This window comes from Oryx dammah, unplaced genomic scaffold (assembly GCF_014754425.2).
Source record: "Oryx dammah isolate SB20612 unplaced genomic scaffold, SCBI_Odam_1.1 HiC_scaffold_20, whole genome shotgun sequence".
Classification (NCBI taxonomy): Eukaryota; Metazoa; Chordata; class Mammalia; order Artiodactyla; family Bovidae; genus Oryx; species Oryx dammah.
The window spans coordinates 31,348,398-31,374,296 of NW_024070204.1; the positions used below are offsets into that span (position 1 = coordinate 31,348,398).

At 41.2% G+C, this 25,899-nt stretch overlaps 1 protein-coding gene across 1 annotated transcript in view; it reads right to left on the reverse strand.

The window, feature by feature from the left end:
• ADAMTS12 (ADAM metallopeptidase with thrombospondin type 1 motif 12) overlaps window positions 1-25,899 on the reverse strand; it is a 387,436-nt gene that overhangs the window by 145,327 nt on the left and 216,210 nt on the right. The window contains exons 6-12 of the mRNA XM_040262292.1: window positions 25,071-25,195; window positions 21,994-22,143; window positions 15,718-15,861; window positions 14,982-15,126; window positions 13,639-13,731; window positions 11,604-11,749; window positions 9,081-9,250 (exon numbers count right to left, since the gene is read on the reverse strand). Coding sequence (XP_040118226.1) covers window positions 9,081-9,250; window positions 11,604-11,749; window positions 13,639-13,731; window positions 14,982-15,126; window positions 15,718-15,861; window positions 21,994-22,143; window positions 25,071-25,195 — 973 coding nt within the window. The remainder of the gene's footprint in view (window positions 1-9,080; window positions 9,251-11,603; window positions 11,750-13,638; window positions 13,732-14,981; window positions 15,127-15,717; window positions 15,862-21,993; window positions 22,144-25,070; window positions 25,196-25,899) is intronic.

Here is a 25,899-nt window from a genome sequence, read left to right on the forward strand (position 1 = left end):
AGGACATGGAAGCAACCTAGATGTCCATCAGCAGATGAATAGATAAGAAAGCTGTGGTACATATACACAATGGAGTATTACGCAGCCATTAAAAAGAATACATTTGAACCAGTTCTAATGAGGTGGATGAAACTGGAGCCTATTATACAGAGTGAAGTAAGCCAGAAAGAAAAACACCAATACAGTATACTAACACATATATATGGAATTTAGAAGGATGGTAACGATAACCCTGTATGTGAGACAGCAAAAGAGACACAGATGTAAAGAACAGACTTTTGGACTCTGTGGGAGAGGGAGAGGGTGGGATGATTTGGGAGAACGGCATTGAAACATGTATACTATCATGTAAGAAACGAATCGCTAGTCTAGGTTCGATACAGGATACCGGATGCTTGGGGCTGGTGCACTGGGATGACCCAGAGAGATGATATGGAGAGAGTGGTGGGAGGGGGGCTCAGGGTTGGGAACTCATGTACACCTGTGGTGGATTCATGTCGATATATGGCAAAACCAATACAGTATTGTAAAGTAAAAAAATAAAAAATAAATAAAAAATGAACCTTGAACTTAGTGACGGAGGTCAAGGATGTTCGTGGCAGCTGTTTATCCAGGAAGAAACAGACACATCAATTAAGCTGTATTTACATAACGGAAGGCTAATGCAGTCACTAAGAGGAATAAGGTAATAGTGTTCCACTCCATGAGTGGAAAACTAGCAGAACTGGCAAAATATGAGTCCATTTGTGTGTAAATGGAAATCTGCTGTTAACAACGCTTGCCTCTGAGGAGTAAGTGTGCTGGGCTAAGAAGAATTCATTTTTATTTCATTTTATTATATATGCTTGCATTTTAAAATAAGCATATATTTCTTTATAAATAATATCTTGGCCCTCAATCAAGACAATGGGGAAGGTCTCATTCCATGAAGAAAGGCCCTCATTTCAAGACTTCCTTTCACCTTCCTTCTGTGATACTGGATTAGCACATCCTTTATGGTTAGACAGGCTAACTGAAGCACACTGCAAGGAAGAAACATAGATTCCTATGGAACGTAAGTTCAGTGGCCTATGGAGTCTTAAGGCTTCCCTAGTGGCTTAGTGGTAAAGAATCTGCCTGCAGTGCAGGTGCTGCAGGAGATAGGGGTTTGATCCATGGGTCAGAAAGATCCTCTGGAGGAGGAAATGGCAACCCACTCCAGCATTCTTGCTTGGGAAATCCCATGGACAGAGAAGCCTGGAGGGCTACAGTTCATGGGGACACAAAGAGTTGGACAACTGAGCATACACTATGGAGTCTAAGAATACCTAGTAAATAATCTGTGCTAAAAGCAAGAGCAAAACACAGACCCGCTGCTGTGACTCCCAGAACCTGCACACCTATGACCCACTGGTGTGCCCAAGGCCAGAAGGAACCTGTACTTGAAAGCAGCCATTGTGAATTAAAGGCTCAGGGTTCTGAGGCAGTTTTCAAGGCAGCCCTGGAGTCCTGTTTCCCTGCCCTTTCCTCTGGCCTCTGTCTGTCACGGTGTTCTGAGTAATGTCATCAGGTGGGCCTGTGACACAGGGCCCTGAACAAAGGGATAAGAGGAACAATGGATAATCTTAGTTCTCAAAGGTCACCACAACCGTCCGAGAGTCTGTACTAGAAAGCTAACTCACTTCTTCCACAATATCCAGAGTAGAGTGTTTTACCACCTTAGGTACATTCATCTTTCCTCACACATCCTTTTCGTCCAGCTCATGTGGTATTTCCCCTCCAGCTTTTCTATGCATTTACAGTTCAGCTGAGCGAAAATTCCAAAACTAATAGACTGGTGAGCTCTGCCCTCACCCTGTCTGATTAATCCTCCCAAAGGAAGCTGAGGGAACTGAATGTACTCTCTGAATCAAAGGCTGCATTTTCAATTCTGCTGAAACAGGGCAGCCCAACGTTTTTGAATAATGACCTGCAAAAGTGATCATTTAGAAATGAAACTAAAACTTGCTAAGAGGGATACAAATGACTTCTTAGGTCAAGGAAAAGTTTGCAGGCATCTCACGTTCCGTCAGTAGGTTGCAATTTGAGCTTCACCATTTAAAAAAAATCCAGTTTCTAAAATCCATTTACAGGCATGGCTCCTTGGGTATGACTCCTGTGTAGTCACCCAGGGCCTCACACTTGGTTGAAAGCTCTGTTCTCATGTCTTAAAACTCTTAATAATTGTACATCTGCTCTTATGTCAACCCTGGTTTGATTCCTGGGTCAGGAAGGTCCACTAGAGAAAGGATAGGCTCCCCATTCGAGTGTTCTTGGGTTTCCCTGGTGGCTCAGCTGGTAAAGAATCTGCCTGCAATGTGGGAGACCTAGGTTCGATCTCTGGGTTGGGAAGATCCCCTGGAGAAAGGAAAGGATACCCACCCCAGTATTCTGGCCTGGAGAATCCCATGGGCGGCATAGTCCAAGGGGTCGCAAAGAGTCGGACACGACTGACTTTCACTTTTCACCTGTGCCTTCTCAGTGAAGTCTGATGGAACTTTGGGGCACGTGCACGTGCAGAAGAGATCTGTGATGTGTGTGTGCAGCTTCTTGCCAGGTTCTAAGAAATACTAAACCTTAAGCAAAAGGCATAATTTAAAATGTTTTATTGTTTTAACAAGTAACATTTAACTTAAAAAAGAAGCCCAGTTTAAGACCAGGCTCAGATCAGCTTGAGGGGAAAAAAAATGAAACAAAAAGTCCTGACCAAAAATCCAACCCCAAATCAGTCAAATAATTACCAAAACTCTGTAACTTTGGCTGATCTAAAATAGCATTCTTTCACTTTCTGAGAAGGTAATATTGTAATCTCTAAATATATAAAAATACATATGAAACATTAGGAGGTGTTAAAATTAATATCTTCTACTATAACCATAGAAAGGCATGAAAATAGGAATAGAATTGTTCAAAATGAATTAAACCCACTTCACTGATGTTTCAGATGAGGCTGAATGTGGTAATGTTTGCTGTATGTTTATGTTCTTTTACTGAAAATGGTTAGGAACTGTGACACTAAATTTGGACTGGCAACTTAAATTGTTTACCAAACATAATAATTTTGTCATAATGCTTAAATGTTTAAAAAAATTGATTTTCAAAGGCAAGCAACATAAGTTTAACAAACCTAGCATTTGTCATAATACAAGCAGTCACTCGTCACTGGGGCTCTTTTCCTCCCACCATAGCCCCTTGGCTATAAAATCATCTATCTTTAAAAAAAAACGTGAACATCACCGTAGGTAAAATTTTAAATTCAATGCATTGTTCTTAAGATGATGGACTTATCCCCGTCTCTGTTTTCACAGTTGATATTTAGGCTGCAGAGTATAGTCTGGGCTAAGCCTTGGCTCTATTGTATAGTATGAATTTAAGAAGTTATTTATTCTCTAAATCTATTAGCATATCCATAAAAATTAGGTCAAAAACTTAAATTTCCACATAGGATTTTCTTACAGAGTTAAAATTAAGAAAATGCATACAAGTGTTGAATGAAGTATGTGTATAGAACAAATAATGATATAAGTTGAATATAAGCTGTTCTCATTGAAAGAAAGTGTTAGTTGCTCAGTCGTGTCTGACTCATTGCGACCCATGGACATCAGCCTGCCAGGCTCCTCTTTCCATGGAATTCTCCATGTAAGAATACTGGAGTGGGTAGCTATTCTCTTCTCCAGGGAATCTTCCCTGATGCAGGGAATGAACCTGGGTCTCCTACATTCCAGGCAGATTCTTTACCAACTGAGCCACCAGGGAAGATGTCTGTTCTCGTTATCAGGTAGTGATAAGTTTTTCTGTAAAGCAGCAAAAAAATGTGCTGCCTTGTTTTAAAGGGCAGCAGTTTATTTTCCCTGCATAACAGAAATTTGGGGGCTATCCTCCTTCTATCTCCCTCTTGGCTGTCTGAGCGTGGTTGCAAAGGGACAAGCAGCAAGAGAAGAGTGAAAGGCAGAAAGATGGGATTGGGGCTGAGGGCAGCTGCGTCAAAACCATTAAAATCCTTCTCAGAGGGCTGACCCACTGAGGCTGCCCTCTTTATCTCTTTGGCTGGAACTGGGGCTCCTGGGAATACAGATTAGCAAGCCTTCTACTTTTCCCTTTTCAATCGTAGAGGAAAGTGAAGGGGAGGGGGGCTGTGAATGGTTTTGAGGTGTCCACAAACATCATCCTTATTATTCCATCATTTTCCCTCCTTAAGCCACAGATTCCTAGTTTGTGAAATGAGAGCCATCTGGCTAGATCTCCTGGGACGTTCACCACATTCTCATTCTCATTTAAACACTGGGTATTCATTGCTATGAATGAGCTTTCTCTCTTACGGCAGCTACTCTCTAGTTGCAGTTCACAAGCTTCTCATTGCGGTGGCTGCTCTTATGGCACATGGGACCCAGTGGTTGTGATGCATGACCAACTGTGGCAACTCTGAAGGTCCTTCCAGCTGTAGAGCTCCCCATGAGGGTGGAGAAGCCCTCAGTTGAGACTGCACTGTGGCCCGCGTTCTGTCTCTGCCTAACCCCTTTTCCTTCCCTCTTCTGCACCTGTTGAACTTCCTACATGCTAGTATCCGTCTCAGAATCTGTTTCCTAGGGAACGTAACTGCAACAATTCCTTAAATATGTTCCTGAAAGATCCTATTTCAGGAGATACAGACTGAGGCCTGACCTCATGTCAGATCCTTCACATTGGCTGGAAACCTCACTGGCAGCAAGCATTACTAGGGCTGAGATATTTAGAAGCAACAACTAAAAAATTAGCCTTAATGAGGAGTTAGTTGGAGGTTCTGAGAAAAACATCCAAAAAAGGAAGAAGGATTCCAAGAAAGTGATAGCGCCAAAATAAGGTCTTGGCCATCCCCTAATAGAAGATGAAGGACATAAACATATTTCTGATTAACATAGGCTAATCAAGTCCCTAAGAATCTACATAAATTAGTGTAAGTATCTAAGCTTCTTAATCAAACAGACTTTATTCTTCAATTCCACCTCTATTATATAAGACTCTATAACCCTGACTAAGTTTCTGTTCTCTCTGTGACGAAGTTTCTTCATCTCTGAAGGATGAGGATGGGGGTTAGTGACAAAACATATAGCTACATCTATTCATGCTGGTGCTCCCATGAATGCAATCAAGGGGAGTTTGGCTGCCTTTTTTTCTTCCGGCTAGGAGAGCTGGTAAAGAAAATGCCTATACTGGAAAGTAAGTTGATCTAAATTAGAACTTTTCAAACCCTTTAGGCAGAAGAATTATTTTTCTTTTTTCAAGTAAGATCTTGCAAATAAAGCAGATAAAAAAATCAGAATTTTATGAAGCATAAATTTTGTAAGTTCAAGTATATAATGCTTAAGAATAGTTCAGTGGGATCCAAAGAGACTATTAACATGAACAGAAAAATTTGAAATCAAGTTTACAGATGGCAGTTACAGACTTATATGGTTGCAGCACCTAATTTTTTTCTATGGGTTTTTTTGTTTGTTTGCACATGCGTGAAGTTGCTTCAGTCATGTCTGACTCTGCAACCCTATGGACCATAGCCCGCCAGGCTCCTCTGTCCATGGGTGGGGATTCTCCAGGCAAGAATACTGGAGTGGTTGCCATGCCCTCCTCCAGGGGATCTTCCCAACCCAGGGAAAGAACTCAAGTCTCTTAAGTCTCCTGCATTGGCAGGTGGGTTCTTTACCATTAGTGTCAACTTTTATTTGTTTGCACAGCATTGAAAAATCTTGACTCACACAAACGGCTGTAAATGATATGATAACAGTTTAAAACAACTTGATCTGTAATCTCAGGATATTTCACAATTGAATTGTGTTGATGAGAGACTTTTATTCTAAGGTCTGTAGAAAACCAAATTAATATGTATAAGTTAATATACTGATGGTTTTCAATATGTTAAAACAACATATACAATTTTTTGAATGTAAGCATTATTCCTTACTACATTTTTAAAAACTAATTTTTCAATTAAATTGATTTTTTAGAAAATGAAATTAGAACCAAACATTTTTGGAAGCCCTGGAACAGAATTTGAAAACTAAAAGGTTTGATGGAGTCTCTTTGCTTATTCCAAATGTTTGAATCTGTGATGATTCTTCTGCCATTGGCTGCTTAGCAAATCTGCCAAAACTCTGCTGTACATTGAGTTTATCCTCTGGAGGCTTTTAAGGGAAGCCTGGGAAGGTATAAAGTACTCACTGCCTGGCACAGATCGAGTGCTCTGCACAGAGCTGTTGTCATGAACACATCGTTGTCACCAAGACTGCCCATCAACTAAGCAACTAATAGCAACTCTGTAGTACAGAGTTTAATGGGGGGACAGAAGTCAGTGTGTTGGTCAAGGTGGTAGCTACTCAGTTTAGACCTCAAATAATATCACAGGAGCCTGTAAGAAAACCACTGAGATGGAGAATGGAGGCGTGCAGCCCAGGCAGACGAATTAAGCAGATGGCACTCAGTATAATTCCCTCACACGGTATACACAGTCTCAATACCAGTTACAGACGCAAAACAATCACTCCAAAAGCAAATGAAATTTGTGTCTACTTTTATAACTCTCATTTCTTTAATATCTACTGCTATGTTATGCAAAAAGGAGGCATGCAATTTGTTGCTGTTCAACACTAAGTTGTGTCCAATTCTTTGTGACTCCATGAACTGCAGCACCCTAGACTTCCCTGTCCGTCACTGTCTTCCTGAGTTTGCTCAAACTCATGTCCATTGAGTCAGTGATGCCATCCAACCACCTCATCCTCTGTCATCCCCCCTTCTCCTCCTGCCCTTAACCTTTCCCAGCATCAGGATCTTTGCCAATAAGGAGGCTCTTCACATCAGGTGGCCAAAGTATAGGAGATTCAGCATCAGTCCTTCCAATGAATATTCAGGGTTGATTTCCTTCAGGATTGACTGGTTTGATCTCCTTGCTGCCCAAGAGACTCTCAAGAGTCTTCTTCAGCACCACAGTTCAAAAGTATCAATTCTTCAGTGCTCAGCCTTCTTTATGGTTCAACTCTCACATCCATACATGACTACTAGAAAAACCATAGTTTTGACTATACAGACCTTTGTCAGCAAAGTGATGTCTGCAGACAATCATTGCTTATAAATCAGTGAAAAGTTAAGCTGAATCAAATCTTTTTATTCTAAATCCAGCTACTTGAGCCATCAGAGTCCAACAGACACAAATCCAACCCTGAATCTGGCAGGTGTGGGGACTCCAAACTAAGCACCTGTCACAACACTGAGGCAGCTATGCCATTTTAGTTCTGCTCATTCAGGGTCTCTAGTACTACAGATGCAACTAGTTCTATCAACAAAGCAGAGTTTCCAAAATATACGTATAGGTAGTACCAACTGGCTATACCTTTCATCACTATTTTTTTTTTTTTTTGCACCCACATGAGTATATACAAGAGCTTTTCTGTATTCATGTGCTTAGATCAGGAAGTAAAATTGCACCAAAAACCAAATGACTCACTCCTCTAGAGCATGAATAATACTAAACAAAGGGAGACAAGGAGCAGATGTTGCCCATGACAACCAACAGCCATCAGGGTATTCTGGAGACACAAAATAGGAAAAGCACTTTTTTTCAAAATCAATTCACTGTATCATTTTCCTAACAGTCCAAATATGTAATTTTCATTCATTGGCCGATACCTGGGAGTCCTCTTGTGTTCTATTAAACTGGATTTCAGAAACTTAACAATCTCACACAAAAGAAATGGGGTTACTTTTCACTATGTTGTTTCAAATTTCCTTAACTCAGGACCATCTTTTCTTTCATTCTCTATTGGAATAACAATGAAGAGCACAGATCCTCTTTGATGCTATGGTTAAAGGTCAATGATTTTTCCTCATTTTCAGAAGAAAATGTGTCACTGGTGCTGATTCAGGAGAAACACTGCCAAGGCTGCTGCTCCATTATCCAACTACGCTATGCCCTCATCCTCTGATGTGTATTATTTAGAGGCTTGCCTTTACATTTTACCCTTATGTGGCACTAGTGGTAAAGAACCCGTGGGCCAGTGCAGGAGACATAAGAGACACTGGCTCTTCCCCTGGAGGAGGGCATGGCAACCCACTCCAGTGTTCTTGTCTGGAGAATCCCATGGACAGAGAAACCTGGCAGGCTATCGTCCATAGGGTCACAAAGGGTCAGACATGACTGAAGTGACTTAGCACGCATGCATATTGTCCTATAGATACAAAATGTTGATTTCTGGCCAGAGCTGGCTCTCACTCATTTGTGATCAAGTTTCTCATTCATTTTCTTCTTTTTTTTTTAATGCTGGGTGCATTCTTTTTTTTTTTTTTTTTAATTGGAGGCTAATTGCTTTACAATATTGTGGTGGTTTTTTGCCATACATTCACATGAATCAGCCATGGGTGTACATGTGTTCCCCATCCTGACCCTACCTCCTACCTCCCTCCCCATCCCATCCCTCAGGGTCATCCCAGTGCACCAGTCCTGAGCACCCTGCCTCATGCATCGAACAGGAACTGGTGATCTATTTCACATTTTCTACCACCTTGTCTTGCCTTGTGCTTTTCTCTTCTCACTGGGAACTGCTGACTCTACTTTGAATGCCTTCCCCTTCCTTATTGCAGGAGAAGGATGACACATGCTTAAGAATTGTCAACTGCTTCCTTGGAAGACTTTTTTGAAATTACTCCACACTCATAATGACCTTCTTTTCTGAGTTTCTGTCAAAATTAAATTCAATTCCACACACTCATCAATAAGCGCTCCCATTAGTGATTAGTTCCTGTGTCCCAACAAGCCCCAAATATTGCTTAGTTGTACCTCAGCTGTTTTGAAGTGAGTCATCATGTTTGATAAAATTCTCTTCTAACTCCCACGGAGCTTGGCAGGGAGTTGGAATATTCACCTTCAACATTTACTGATTCACTTAACCAGGTCAGTGTCTCCACCTCTTAAAATATGAAACTCTTGATGGCACAACTCTCCTTTTTTCTCTGTACTGCATCATAGTACCCTGACAGATAAATGCTTTCTGATAATGGCTGTGACCCTCGATTTGGAATATTCCATTACAGCTCCTTACCTGGATTAAAAACCGGAAACCAGTGGTAGAATTCATTCCTGTAGGGAACAGTGTCAAACTCGCTGCACTGCATCTGCCGAAAAGTGGGCGTATCTGGGCGACAGGGGTGGATGTTGCACAAGCGATAGCGTTTTCTTTCTCCAGTGCAGTATTTCCCTCCGAACTTTGGTCTACACGTGAAACACACAAATTGTTCTTTAATTTCCTTAAAGGCCAGTATTTTATGTTAAAAATGCTCTGTCCCTCCTTATCTCCACTTCTGTCTTTTCTCTTTTATCTACTGTACACATTCTTCTCTGGCTAACTTTTATGATTACCTTCATTATTTTAGTTTCCTGTTGAAAAACCTATAATGGCACCCTGTGACCATAGGATACAGTCCAGCCTCTTAAGCATGATGCCATTCAAGGCCATCATGATCCTGACTTAGCTCACCTGGACACATTTTCTTCCCACATTCCTTCTCATTTGCACACTGCTCCCACGATACCAGCTGACTTGTTTGCTTTTTTCCCCCCTGTGCTTCTAGATTTCCACTCTTCTCTAAATGTCTACATACTGCCCATCCTTTAAAGCCAAATAACTGTTATTTCCATCTCCATCATGAATTCTATCTGAATTCCTGCCCGAAGTAATCTCTTCCTCCTCTGGATAACATTTCGTTATCCAGCTGAAGGCACTTTCTACACTTATCACACCCAAAGATAATTCTTTAACCAAGGCAGTTCACATTCATTGATTCCCTGTAGGCAGGACTAAGCATTGTACTTTACAGTTGAGGCTAGGCTGGTAGTTTCCTGTCTGTGATGATGAAGTGATACTCTACGACTTGGCAGCTCTCCAATTCATTTCCATCTAAGAGCCTTTTATGAGCCAAGACAGCTGACCAATATAAATCAAGGCTATAGTGTCAGCATAGGCTGGTCCGGCACTGACCTGAATCTGTGACTGTATTTTTATTGACCTTCTCAATGAACTTAAGCAAACCAGCTACTGAGATCAGATATGATCACTCTATGGAGTCACCCAGGGAGACTCTATTACAAACTGTAGCCTCTAAGATGCGAGTTAGGACCATTTTTTTCCCCTCAAGCCAAGTTAGGGGATCATCTTTCATTTCCTCAACAGGAATGTCCCTTTTCTGACAACCACAGATTGCTGACTATCCTCCCAAGAAGGCTCAGCACTGGCAGTGGCTGATACACAACACTGACCACAGATCTTGGAGCAAATTGCCTATATTTCCTGATTACAAGAATGGAAATAGTTTTTCTGATCACATTGAAACAAATTATAAAATAAAGATTTTCTGTAAAAAAATTCTATAAGAAATTCTTGATTTTGAATTTTTGAAGCCACAGGAACCTGGTGTTTTAACAAAAAATAAGATTTTTAAACAATTTTGCCCAAATCCTTCAAATGAACACTTAATTATAGGCATGGGAAATGATAAAGATGTCACAGTAACTACCATTTACTGACAAATTTATGTAGTAGTTAGTGTGTTGAGTTATTCATAGATATTAACTTATTAACCTTTAGGAGAAATTACATATATAATTATATATACAGTTTATATGTGTATATATACATGCACATATATATATATACACACAGTAATATGTTATAATAAAAAGGATGTAAGATTTAGAACTGAGATACTGGTGGAATTGTTTTAATATATATCATTTGCCTTTTAAAATATGTGACTGTTACTGTTCAACACAGACTAATGTAAATTTAGATAAAAGAAGTTTAAAACATTTTCTACTTATAGGAATCATCATATATACACTGCTAAAAAATTATACTTAGGAACTAGTCTACCAGCAAAAAAAAGAAATTAAGAATGTACTATATATATTTGGAAATCAAGAAAACAGAACATTTCACATAAAATATCATTATGCAAACTTAAAATATAAAAAATTTAAGCAATTTGATTAAAAAATTGAAAGCAACTTGTGAAATAACTTCTATGAAATCCTTAACAGGCTAATACAGAACTCTGAGGTTTACAAAATTCTTATTCAAAACATTAAAAATAATCATCCTCAAAAAATGTGCCAAGCTATATATAATTGGTTACCCAAGAGAAGAAAACTATTTTTATAAGATTATACATTAATTATAATGGAAAGAAAGCTGTGTCTTGTCAGTAAAATTGGGTGTGATAATCCTCACTGATGGAATGGGGTTATTTAAAAGGACTTAATCGTATTTTCTTCTAGAGACCTTCACATGGAGTGTACTTTAAAAATTTTTTTGTTTATTTCTCCAAATGATGATATCAGTTTAGTTACCTAAGTTCAAATCCAGTACCAAGCCAAAATGAGACAAAGCAAGAAATAAGAAAAGCAAAACTTTTTTCTTCATGCTCTATGAGTCTTCCTTCTGGCTCTCTTTGTCTTTGGGAACTTACTTAGTTTCCTTGGAGAGCCTTGGCGTCACTGACATCACCCCATCTACAACTGGTCTCTTAGTGCTCAAGGAAGGAAGAAAAACATCTTTGACTTGACTTACTCAGGGTTGTTGCAGAGCCTCTCTGCACTCTGGGCTCCAGCTCCACAGGTCCTGGAACAGTGGGACCAGGGTGACCAGCGGCCCCAGCCTCCAGGAATGCTCTCTGGTTTTTTGCCCACTGTGATACACTTTCCAGCCATACACCACTGAAAACAGAAGCGACAGGAGATGCATATGTCAGAAAGGTTCCATAACAAGCTGACTCAGGAACCCTCACAGCCTGAACCCAGTTCTTCCTGATCAAGCAGACTTCCTACAGTCACACATCAGATGCAGAACAAAGAGCGTCTCATAAAAGAATTTCCCTTGAGAGTCTTGGGTTTTAGAATCAGAGAATTTCAGGAATTAAAGGGAATGTTATGTTCCTAGTTGCAGTGGAAGGAGTATGACTCGAAGTGTGACTGGCAGACTTGCATGCCAGAATGTCAGCTTCCTTTATTAAGAAAATTTTGCTATGGAAAGCATGTCAGCTGAGTATGCTTAGTAACATAACTGTTCAGTAATATAATTGATTTACTTTCTGATGCAAGCTTCCTATCTTGTTGAGAACCATAACAAACATTTTGTAAACTGGCACCAGGATAGCACTCCTCTACAGCCTCTATGGGTATTTAATGTTTGCAACGGATAACTCATCCCCTCTGTAAAAAATCTGCTCCTTGCTGAAAAACCCAAGTTGTTACAGAAGTTGCAGTTCTTTCTAATATCAAGAAAAATTTCTGCTCTCCTATAACTCTTTGCATTGTTTCCAGTTCTAATATTTCAAGTGGCTCAGGAAAAACTCTACTCTCTCCCTCTTCAAGGGACTCCCTCAACAACTATCAGTTTAGGAGGCTGAACACACAAAAAAGGAAATAAGAAATGCAAGCTGGTTGTTAGAAATGGCCACATTTCACAGAGGATCTGGGTGTGTTTCATCTGCTTGCCTCCTCTTCCTCATTATTTCTAGTGACTGTGGATTTTGATCAAGCTCTATGATCTTAATGATGAGTCATGACATACTCAAGCTACATGAAGATACCCACTAAACACATATATCCTAGGCCCACACAAACCCAAACTGTGCTCTTGAACAGCATGTATTACCCTGTCTTCAGGTAGTCTGGACATCTAACATCTCTGAGTTCTTGGGTATGGGTAGGACTTTAAGAAATGCAGTCATGTCAGATGGTGAACAGGCTTCCCAGGAGGCTCAGTGGGTAAAGAACTCACCCGCCACTGCAGGAGACGCAGGTTCGATCCCTGTGCTGGGAAGATCCCCTGGAGGAGGGCATAGCAACCCACTCCAATATGCTTGCCTGGAGAATCCCTGGAGGGCTACAGTCCATGGGGTCACAAAGAGTCAGACACAGCTGAAGCAACTGAGCAGGCACACATGCAGATGATGAGCAAGAAGATAACATATGGTCTGAAATCAGCATCTTTGGAAAGAAGAAGCCACTGACTTGTCCTTCTCAATGTTCAGTACGAAAGTGAAGTGTTAGTCACTGAGTCGTGTCCGAAATTTTGCCACCCCATGGTCTGTAGCCCGTCAGGCTCCTCTGTTCACAGTATTTCCCAGGCAAGAATACTGGAGTGAGCTGCCATTCCCTTCTTCAGGGGATCTTCCAGACCCAGGCATTGAACCCAGGTCTCCCACATTGCAGGCAGATTCTTTACCGTCTGAGCCACCAGGGAAGCCCCCAGTGTTCAATATGGAGTGGAAGAAAAGGTTAAAGTGAAGGTCGATGATAAGCTCAGCAGATATTACTGATCCCAAACTCCACAAAAGTTCATCAGGGAAAGGTGGGCCAGATGTTGTGTAATTGGAGTGTGGCTTGGGTCTCAGCCCTGTCTCCCTAGTTACCTGTCCCACGTGCAGGCTCAAGAGGAATAGTGGAAGTGGAGTCCTTTCCTCTGTCAAGTCTGACTGTATGATGATCCCCATTCACCCAGAAACAGCTCCTCCCCAGGGCCTCCTCCCCAGCTCTGCCCAAGAACATAAGCCCCTATCCCCACCTTCCTTCCTCAGCCTGGCACCCCACTGACACCTCACCTTCTTCTCACCACACTGAGTCCCGTCTGCAGCAGCGTCCAGCTTGGAGCGACAAAATCCCTTCACCGAGCACCACAGCGTCTGGCAAACATTCTGGAAAACAAACATGAGACTGAGCTTTTTTGTATTTTTCAAAACATGCACAAAAGCATTTCTACAATGATGTAATCTACACAGGTTCATCCACATACCTACAATAAATGCTACGGGTGTTACTGAGTAAGACTGATGAAAAGTGATCCCTCAAGAAACCTCAGTTTAAACTTAATCTGAACATTGTTATTATACACAAACAGTTGGCTGTAAGCCATTCTCGGCCATATGGAAATGGAAGATAAAACACATTTGCCAAGAGTTGAATTTCTATTTGTGTGGCACAGTATCCACTGTTCAATGCCCTCAGGAAGGATCCTGACTGTTGCTTCTTGATCTGCATACAGGTTTCTCAGGAGGCAGGTGAGAGGAGGCAGGAGTCTAGTATACCCATCCTTTTAAGAATTTTCCCCAGTTCATTGTGATCCACACAGTCAAAGGCTTTAGCACAGTAAATGAAGCAGAAGTAGGTGCTTTTCTGGAATTCTTTGCTTTTTCTATGATCCAATGAATGTTGGCAATTTGATCTCTGGATCAAATAGTTCAAAGGTAATAGTAAGGAGAGGTAATGAGAGATGGAATCAGGAGAGCAGTAATAAGAATGAAGAGACAGGACAGAGCCACAGATTCCATCACAGGTTAAATACCAGGGCTTGACTTATCACTTATATGTTGAAAATACAGAAGAATGAATAAGGGATAAATCTTATTCCTACCTTGGCTTCTGGAGGTGCTCAGCAACCAGACAGGAAATTTAGGAAAGGAAGCAACTTCAGGGATTAAGTTGGTTGCTATGGTGTCTGCAGGTGTGAATCACTGTGATTCTTGAAAAGCACTATAGCATTTTCTTAACCACCAGCCAGTTGTAAAGGATACCAAAGGTGGGTCAAAGAATATGAATGACCTCAACTTCAATCCTTCTACCTTACAGACATCTTGCCATGAGTAGAAAGTTTCCATTTCTGGATCTTTGAAAGTGAAAGTTGCTCATTTGTGTCTGACCCCTTGTGACCCCACAGATTACACAGTCCATGTAATTCTCCAGGCCAGAATACTGAAGTGGGTAGCCTTCTCCTTCTCCAGGGGATCTTCCTAACCCAGGGATCGAACCCAGGTCTCCTGCATTACAGGCAGATTCTTTACCAGCTAAGCCACAAGGATTTGCCAATATTTCCCTGGCCCTCATTTAGTGTGTTGGATCTCAAGCCCTGCACATACCCGCCAGAGGCACCTAGATACCCAATACTTACTTCTACTTCCTGGCAGAAGGTAGCATTGGGGCCATACTGCAGCTGGCATTGGTGGTGAACATCATAGATCACTCCAGGGGCAATGATGTTGGACTTCAAGCCTTTCTTTTGGGGGATGTCATCCAGACAGAACCCCCAGCCTCGGCTGAAAACAAGTGAATAGAAATGAGAGCAGTGGCTTATAATTTCCTTCTAAATGAAAGGTTTAGTTTTTCATTCAAGAAAATCTTCTATTTCTCTAGTGCTCTATGTCCTTTAAGACAACTTTATTTCTACTAGGCCCAAGGTAAGAGTTGTCTAAAAGGAAATGCAAATCACAATCCCACACCGTATGCTCAGATGTGATCTAAGAAATATTTACAAGCAGTGGTAAAATGAAAAAAAATTACATTACCCCCAATGGGGTATGGTGACAACATCTGACTTGTCCTAGTCATTCTTGCCAGTCCCCCAGGGACTTAAACTCACTCTTGGATCATAAAGAGCCCCTTTCAGATGAAAACAAGCTGAAGGAGGGTTGGGGGAGACAGAGTGTTCACCTGGCTGAAGCTGGAGACAGAACCCACCTGGATCTCAGGGTCAGGGAGCAGAAGCGAAGTTACCTGTTACTGTTACAACCCTGAGACTGTGACCTATGAGAGGAACTGAGGCTTTTCCAGGTCTTGGGTAGAACTCAAAGTGACTTCCGGTGTACAGAGCCCTGAGTGAGGCTATGCTGAGATGCGAAGTCACTTACTCCAGGAAGCGGGTGATATAGTCCTTGCTGCACTTGGACCATGTCAGCGGGGCGGGATTGTACTGCAGCTGGCGGGACATGATGTACAGGTGCCTGCCCACGGGCTCACAGTCGTTTTCCTTCCCATCATGCTGGATGCCAAAGCTGCAGGGAAGCACGGAGCACAAGGATATTAAAGAGGCAGGAATGAAACAGGAAGAAAACCACAGTTCCTCCAAGGTGAAAATAACCCACAGTGAGCCACCTTTGTATAGAAGGCATCTGATTACAAAGTGGGACTTTGAAGTTGGAGGGGGCTAGCTAATTTTCAACTAGAAAGCACAGGAAACATTTTAGGCATAGTTTTGTTTCAAATATACAACCCTGGGAGCCGTGTGGCTAATCCAAAAACTTCCGTTTGGCAGAAAGCTAAAAGCTTCCAGTTTGGCTTGGCTTTCCATGAGACTACAGTCAAGAGGGCAAATCTTGCCTCCAGCTGTCTTCTTTCTCCTGCTGTAGCAACTGTAGCACAAAAGAACAAAAACTTCCTTTTGCTTTTTCATCATAATTTACTGAAGAGCATGAATGGCAAAGCCTATGGGAGACTTTTTCAGAAGCTGCAAGCTTGGAATGGATGGATTTCTTTCCAGTATCATACAAGTCTTTCAATATATAGACATTAGGGAGCACACACAGTCTAGTGGGCTTCCCAGGTGGCATGAGCAGTGAAGAACCCACTTGCTAATGCAGAAAACGTTAACAGATGTGGGTTTGATCTCTGGGTTGGGAAGATCCCCTGGAGAAGGGAATGACAACCCACTCCAGTATTCTTGCCTAGAGAATTCCTTGGACAGAGGAGACTGGTAGGCTACAGTCCATGGGGTCGCAAAGAGTCAGACACAACTGAGTGACTAACAATTTTACTTTATCATTGTCTAGCTGGCTTATTTTCCTTTTTTAGATGAGAGCTTGAGATTTGTCAAAAGTCACAAGCTAGTTCGTGACAAAGCTAAGTGTTCTGCAGACCTCTGTGCTCCTAAATCAGTGCTCTTGTCAGTGGCTCATTGGGACAGCTCCCTGACCTCCCATTGCCAGGGGTAACCAGGTGAAGCAGCCTTGAAAGGCCCTAAAATGCTTAACTGACCCCCATGGCAAGGAGCTGCCTGGGAAAGAAGCTGACTGAGAAGTGTGTTTATACGCCGAGACCTCAGGATCACTGCCAAGATGCTTTCTGAGTCCCCATAAGACCTGTCTCTGTTGGAGTCTGCAGTTGGACGATTGCAACCTGGAAATCTTGGCTCCACTTTGCAAATTTGAACAGAGGAAACTATGACCTTTTACTCTGCTGGTGAAATGCAATTCCTCCGACAGGAAAGCTCATATCCAACTTTAATAAAATCTCCTGATCAACATTAGCAACACTTGCAGAAAAAAGTCTTTGTGGGATTTAGAAATTTTCTTGTATTATTTTTAATGCATTAAGATGTTATCACTTACAGACTCTGATCACATTCCACATGAATACAAAATTCACAAAGGAGTCACAGAATTAATCTACCAAGCTCTTTATTCACTCAACCACAAAGAATTTAATTCAATGAAAGTTTTTTTTTTTTTTTTCTGAGCAGGCCTTCCCCAGGCTGTTGAAAATCCAGTCCTACCCTGTTCATTAAGTATTCTACACGTTCACCTGTTTAATAATTAGGAAAAATCTTAAACAAACATGGTTCTAAAAATCTCCATTAATAATGGCTTTTCTAGGATCAGCCATGACAAGCCAGATGTCTGGATCTTACATACGTTATGCTAGTCACTCAGTCCTGTCCAACTCTTTGTGATTCCATGGAGGGATTTCCCAGGCAAGAATACTGGGTGGGTTGCCATTTCCTTCTCCAGGGAATCTTCCTGACCCAGGGATCGAACCCAGGTCTTCTGCATTGCAGGCAGATCCTTTACACTGAGCCACCAGGGAAGCCTATCCTATATACTGGGTGACTTCAAACCTACCCTCTAAATACATCAGCTCCCCCAAAGCTCATGTTGCTCCATCTAAAGTTTTCAGTTCACTAAGCATTCCCTTCTCCAGCTCTATCACTCCTCTGTGCTTCCATGCAACACAAGAAAAGCAAAGCTACTAAACAAAGGTTCCTCTGGACATGTCTACTCTCTCTATATGAGGGGAGAGCTCAAGTCATATGGCATCAGTGGGTCAGTGAAAAATGAGAGACAGGAAAAGTACACGCGGTCAGAGGGATGAAAGGTGTTTCCAAGAAGCTACTTCCTAGCAAGTGGAATGAACCTCAAAAGGAGTTTGGAGTAAGAGCCTACTACAGGCTGAAACAACTCACTGGCTGGTGAATTAGCCTGCTTTCCTACATCTTGGTTTTACAATTCCTGCTAGATGGGTTTATGAAAATTACAGACATGAAATAGCGAGCTAAGTTACTACCTGAATCTTAGGGTATCACTTGGTCAGACATTTCTTGCTTTTTACTATTCATTTTATGGTGGAGTAGAACCAGCAGAGAACAAAAACCATGAACGTATGAATGTAAGCTTTTCTAACTCATTCAGGAAATACCAATTTGGCGTATGCAACAAGGAAAGCTCTATAAGTGAAATAAATGGAATATCCCAATCCAGAAGAATGGGAAATACTGGATGGAGGTTGCGTTGCAAGTGTTCATCTCTATCATATTTTCATTACTTCAAGGGAAAGGATGCTAGGTCTCAGAGAGGTTTTTAAATTTCCTTCTGGAATTCCATCTTCATTTTGGTAATTCACCTATTAAGGGATGAGAGCTTAGGTATGGACGATGGATATAATCTAGGCTTCTCATAAATGGAAATTAAAAGGTTTTTTTTTTCTCAAAATAAAAATGCAATTATTTAGGCCAAAGCACCAGTTAGTTAACTTCACTTTCTATTTTAAATCCTATGCAATCAGTAATGAAATAAACAAGTTTTCAAGAACAATGGAGTATCTTTTTTATTAAACTATAGTGACTATCTTAGGATAGTGGCTTATTATATTTTTATTTTTCTGGCACCAGGCTGTTTCATTGATACACCCAGTTTTTCTCAGTTTGGTCCACAGCTAGTTAGAACTTTATATCTAAAAAGAGAACTGAATATTTCAGAAGCATCTTGTAATATAAACAAATTTCTCAGGGTACTCCTAAAGTCTTCTCTTCTTCAGTTTTGTGTCTTACCAAAGTATTTTTTCTATCACTCAAATTCAAACTTATATGTCTTTCTTCAACTTTGCTTTTCTTTCCCCTTTTTTTTTTTTTTTTGTTTTCAGTCATGCCACTTGGCTGGCAGAATCTTAGTTCTCTGATTAGGGGATCAAACCTGAGCCCCCAACAGTGGAAGAGCAGGGTCCTAACCACTGAACTACCAGGGAATTCCCCAATTTTGTCTTTCCTATCAGTGACCCTAAACTTTTTTGCCATTGAAAAGATAGTGCTTTATTTAGGTCAACTGTACATGGCCCAATGCCCTCTTTTAAAATTTAAAAATTTAATTCATTATATTTACATATTAAATTTATATTATTATATCCTTATAGATTCAGATGCAAGTTGTAAATAAATAATACAAAGAGGTCCCATGTACCCTTTACCCACTTTACCCTCATGGTAACATCTTACAAAACTATAATACAATATCACAGCTAGGATGCTGATGTTGATATAGTCAAGACACAGAACATTTTCACCTGGTGGAATTCCTCATATTGCACTTTGTAGCCAGACCTACTTTCTAGCCCTCCCCCATCCCCTTCTTAAGCTCTGGCAGCCACTAATATGTTCTCTATTTAGATATTTTATTATTTCAATAATGCTATATAAATGGAGTCTTACAGTATATAACCTTTGGGGATTAGTCTTTTTCACTGAGCATAATTGTCCAAAGATTCATCAAGGTCACTGCATGTATCAATAACTGGTCCTTTTTCTTGCTGAGTAGTATTCCATGATATGGATCCATCACAGTTCATTTAACCATTCACCACATTGAGTTGAAACAACCCCTGGGTTGCTTCCAATTTGGGGCTATTAAGATTAAGCTTCTATAAACTTTCATGTATAGGTTTTTAAAATATAAACATACATCTTCACTTCTTCTTGATAAATGCCTAGAGTACAACTGCTGGATCATAAGTAGTATCAGTTTACTTTTTAAAAACTGCCAAAATGAATTGAGGATAAAGGACCCATTCTTTGAACATAAGTGAGCACTTGAGAATGTCTTATCAAGCAAGTCTTCTCCACCTTTCTTCCACTTGGGCATCCCATTGCTGAGAATGCCTTGAGCAATCATTTCTCAGTTTGATCCAGTTATATTGCTTGACACTGCTTGACTAGAGATGCTGCTGACACCAGTGACTTTATTCAAGGCCACAAGGGACAATCCTTCCATGTACCAGGCCTGAGGGTGCCTATACATTTGCACATAAGAATAATTTTCACTTTGACAAGTTATTATAAACATGCCAATAACTATGGCCTGGTCTTTTCAGTATTTTGTCCTCAATTTTATTTAATTAGAAGTCACTTAACCTCTCTGTATTTGAATTTTTGATAATGGGCTTCCCTGGTGGCTCAGAGGTTAAAGCGTCTCCCTCTAATACAGGAGACCTGGGTTCGATCCCTGGGTTGGGAAGATCCCCTGGAGAAGGAAATGGCAACCCCCTCCAGTATTCTTGCCTGGAGAATCCCATGGACGGAGGAGCCTGGTGGGCTACAGTCCATGGGGTAGCAAAGAGTCGGACACGACTGAGCGACTTAACTTAAGTCACTTAATCTCTCTGTATTTGAATTTTTGATAATTAAGGATACTATGCTGTAGCACATTTATCTCCCAGGGCTTTTTGGTAAGGATCAAAGAAATCACAGTACCTAATCATATCTACTCATTTCATATATAAGAAAATAAGCACAAAGAAGTGAAAGGAATTCTCTAGTCATAATATTGGCTGATGGAAAAGCCAGAAAAACCACTCACATATCCCAATTCCCAAGCCAATACTCTGGTTTAGTACTTTAGGTAAAAGTATTTCGAAAAGTTCCAATATTATATGAGAAAAATGGTGAGAAAGCCCAGACCAAAGAAGCCAGGCCTTGAATAATCTAATCAACAGGGCTTTTCCTAATGCCACCTCTTTTTCTGGCTGGACATTCAGAATATGCTCAGTGTTTTGCTTTCTTTCAGGCTGCTGCTGCTAAGTCACTTCAGTCGTGTCTGACTCTTTGTGACCCCATAGACAGCAGCTCACCAGGTTCACCCGTCCCTGGGATTCTCCAGGCAAGAACACTGGAGTGGGTTGCCATTTCCTTCTCCAATGCATGAAAGTGAAAAGTGAAGGTGAAGTCGCTCAGTTGTGTCCAACTGCTAGCAACCCCATGGACTGCAGCCCACCAGGCTCCTCCATCCATGGGATTTTCCAGGTGAGAGTACTGGAGTGGGTTCTTTCAGGCTAGTGGCCAAATAACAGGTAGGGGTGCAGTTGAGCCATTTATATGACTCCCCACTCTGAGCTTCCACCTAGGATGATGTTCTCTCATTGCTGGTTAATAAATACATCAATATATTAAGCCACAAATAAGCTAAGATCTTTCCTCCTGAGAACCTCTGATACTCGGAAAATCCAGAATTCTCAACATTCCTTTACCAAAAATTTCTGAAACCTGCCTTCAATCAATTGATCTAATCAAATTTACACATTTTTGTGACAACTTGGACTTCCTGTTAACTGGTGTTTGTTTGACAGTCTTTCCAAGTTTAAAGCAGTTTTCCATTCTTTTTTTCAGTGTCCTCCTTTAATACACATAAGTACAATGGTACAAACAATAGTATCTACTTCATAAAGTTGTTGAGAGAAGTCAATGACACAATGTGAAATGTCTGGCATAAAGGAAGGGCAAAGAATGCTAAGGTTTGTGACTTTTTAGTGATATTAATAACATCACTATTTCATAAGAACTAAATAGGAATTACTACTCCTGAGTTAATTAAGTTAAAGCTTATCTCCTTATTTCTGCTCACCTCATTCTAACTCAGAGACTTGCAGTGGTCTCTATGATTCTGTGATGTTGTGTACAAGTGGTAGGGCAGAGAAGACAGTGGAATATTGAACTTGTGTCTTTCCCCAGTACCCTCCCCCCACTTTACAGATGAGAAAGCAGAGATTTAGGAGGTGATTCTCAAGCCACAATGCAATCTGATTCTCCTGACACCCTGATACTGATGCATGATCAGGAGAAGGAGATCTCAGTTTCCTTGGCCCTTTACCTGTGTCCGAGTTCATGGGCAACTGTGAAAGCCAAGGGGAGTCCAGAGTCTTCATTGATGTTACAACTCCGGTGAGGCTGGCACATTCCTGACAGGTGGGACAGCCCCAGAGTCTCACAGCGGTGATTGACACCTGCACAGAGGTCTTTTCTGAAAGTAAAGAACAGGGAGGTGGAAACATCTAGAAAAAAAAACCCATCTGGCTGTGAATTCACTTTCAATATGGTCTGTAAAGCATGATTAAAATTGTTTTTAAAAGTCCATATAAATCTTAGGGAGCAATTTTGAATTCACTAGGATTATTCTGATTTTACTACTTCATTATTGAATCTCATTCACACTCAAAGAAATATATGAAAATAGAGCAAATGTTTTAATTTGAGTTGCTTTTATTCTTAATCTCAGGAAGCCAAATTATATTATTTGACACACAAGAGAAGAATTTGATTGAAAATTGGAATTAATCGAACTTTTAAACAGGGAAAGGACAACCATCAGTGGTTGAGGTTTTTCAAACATGAAATGCCTTTTGGCCTTTCTGAGGTATGTGTTCAAAAGGTATCCGATAACTTTTGTTCATTCATGAAAAAGGTAATTGGTCCCATCAATCCATCTAGAGATCAAATTCATGGTCACTCCGGTCCCACCACCCTAACAATACCGCATATGGGAGGGGATGGACATACAAAGAAAGACTCCTAGGATCTCACAGGATACGAGGAAGTTAGGCCCTTTAAAAAACTGTCCATTGAGTGTCTATTAAGTATCCAGCAATAAAGAAGATTAAAAGGAGTGACAAAAGGATTATAAAATATGGGTCTTACAGGTAAGGAGCATAAGCTCCTAATAAGGGATCAGCTTCACCTCCACTAAGCACTGGAGACAGTAAAAGAAAAAACATGCCTTGACATGAATCCACCAGCCCCATTTCACAAGGTGTATTCACACCAAATCCACCTTGTACTGAAAGCTCCTCTATAGGGAACTCTGGTGAAGTGGATCTCAGTCTAGTCCTCCAGAGACCAGTTCAGTCCTCTCCTTCCCTCCCTTCCTGAGCCTACCTGCTCCTTCAGAGCAGAGATTCTCCGCAGGGGTTGGTCTTGTTCCCCGCACCCTCCTCAGGAACTTCTGGCAAAGTCTGGAGACAGTTATGGCCGTCACAACTTAGAGGAGGGTGCCACTGGCATCTCATGGATGGAGGCCAGGGATTCTGTTAAATACATCCCAGTGCACAGGCCAGACCCTCACAGCAAAAAATTAACCAACCCAAAATGTCAATAGTGTTACTACTGAGAAATCCTGCTTCAGAACTTGAAATTCTCTCTACTGTCTAGGAGCTGGTTGAGGTTCATCAAAACTTGAAACCAGAACTCTGTTGTAAAGAAGAAAAATGATCATAATAAGAAGAAAAGGAGAACAGATCCTTTGAATTCTTACTGGGTGATAGTATGGCTACTGGGGTCAAACTAACTGGATTTAAGTCTCTGCTATATCTGTTAAAAGCAGTGAGATTTGGGGCAGGTGACATAATTTATAAGACTCAGTTTCTCGATCTGTAAAATAGGAATGATTGATAGTAATGAACTATCTGGGTTGTTGTGGAGATTAAATGGAACGATAATTGTTCCAACAGATGTAGAACTGAATCTGGCCCATGTCAAATACTCCTCAAAAGCCAGCTATCATTAACTCACTCATTTATTCATGTGAAAATGAGAGGTGAAATTATTATGCTTTCAGAGAAAGAAAAGAGACACAGCTAAGACACAGCTGCCCGCTGGCCAATGCTGGTTCCATGATCCAGGGTTCTTTCCTAGAGCTAGGTCTTGCCTAGACTGAAGTCTTCTTGGGGCCACTTGCCTGGGTCCTCATGTTCTCTGGCTGCCTGCTGGCTCCCCGCTGGCTCCCCAAAGCCTCTGTGCTTAGATTCTACACCCATACCAACCTATTCCCTAGGGAAGTTACAGTCAACACAGGTGTCACAAGCCCTGATGAACCTAATGTAATAGGTTTATGCCACAGATTTATTTTGGAACATATTTGCAATTAACCAAAAGAGTGATTCTGGGATTGAAGTTTCCGGTTAGGGTAAGACAGATATTTGGATAGGGTGGGAGCTAATTATCATCCCTTGCAGATATCCAATGTATTCGGATAATCCTGTTAAAGGGACAGAGGACAAGCCAAGATGTTCAGGGGCAGTCCATCCTCGCCAAAGACAACAGATACCCAGGGCCTTCCTGATCATAATGTTGGAGGGCCAGGCTGAAGGGCCTCTTCCACTCTACATCCCTGGATTCAGGATGTCTCTGAGTCTGCATAGGAGTACCCAGTGAAAACTTACCCTTCCCACTCATTAACAGCTTCATTTGTCTAGATTAAAACAATATCTGTTATACAGTAGGTGCTCAAAAAATATGTATTGGATCAGTGAGCACACACAGCCTTCCAAGAGCCTGGGTTGATATGGTAAATTCACTAGGTTTTCAGAGCTATGAGTCCTAGAAGTCCTGATGGTTCTTATTAGCACATAGGGTCTCTGTAGTCAGAACAAATAATGTCTTCATGAGGGTAAAGGAGACAAAGATGCAAGCAAATCCCTCTGCCTATTCAGGGAAGGCCCTTCTCATATTCTGTCTTCAGCATCAGTCAGAGATGGAAGACTGATTTCTGTAGAGAGAGTTTCAAGTTTCAAAATTGGAGGAAATTTTCAAAAAATAAAATTAAAGGATAAGAAATTCCACGTTATAGTTATAGGAGGCTTTAATGAGGATCTGCAAACAAGCTTACTGATTGTTTACAGAGCTGCACCGAGAAGCCAGTTTTACAGATGAAATCATCTCTGGGATAGGAACAAGCAGATGCCGTTGATTAACACAGAGAGCTGTTCCCATTTAGCAAGTTTGCTAACTCCTCCCTTACCGGGATGGGAGTCAGGAGGTATCTAGTTCACAGAAGATCCCTTTTAAATGACCAAGAACAACATAGAGTAGAAGAATCTCATGAGTTTGAATACCTGGCAACCCTTTCACTTGCCAATTCCCCCACCCGTCTTACCATCCCTGGCTCTGGGGTACCTGGTGAGAAGGACGGCCACATCATGATGGGCAGGGTTGAGGTCACTCTTGGGATTGATGCTCTTCTGCCACTTGCAGAAGCTGGACAGTGTCTTCTCTGCATGGTGAACTATTTTCAATCCTTGCTGGAGAAAGAAGAGGGAGAGATTGGTACGGGTGAGATTTCTGCGGTCAGGGCCCATCACATTAGGCCCCAAAAGCAGCCAAGTAAAACGAGCTCTGGGTAGGTGCTCCCCAGACATTTGGCAAGAATCTGGGGAGCCCAACATGCTCCTCTGGGCCACTCTCCTGCTCTAAACACTATTGTTTCCATGACTTCCACTAAAAGAGCATAAAGATGAGAACTATAGGAAAGAAATGATATCTTGGACAAGCAGACCTTGAAGGAAAACTAAAAATATATTAGCAAAAACCAACATCTGTTTGATGTTCTATTTCTAGTAGTTCTTTGTTTCCAAAGCCAATATGATGCCAAAGGGGTATTTTCATTTCTAATGCAAAATGAATAGATTTTCAACAAAAAGCTCCTTCATTTCATGAGGTTTCCTGCAAGGATGAATGGAACATTTCCTCATCCGTGGTCTCCATCTTGGTTTGACATCCATGGATGAAGGTCAGAAGGTGACATAATCTCTCCAGGCTTTTAACCATTTAGGATCGTTGACTGTCTGACAACAATTAGGATGCTGGAGTAGACGGCCCAGCCCACAACGTCAAAGGCTCCTGAGTCATATCTAGCTGGCCCACAGTTACTACTGAAGATGGGAGGAGAGGGCTGGTTCCAAATTAACTGGATGAACACTTGTCAAATGAAGAAGAAAAAAAGATA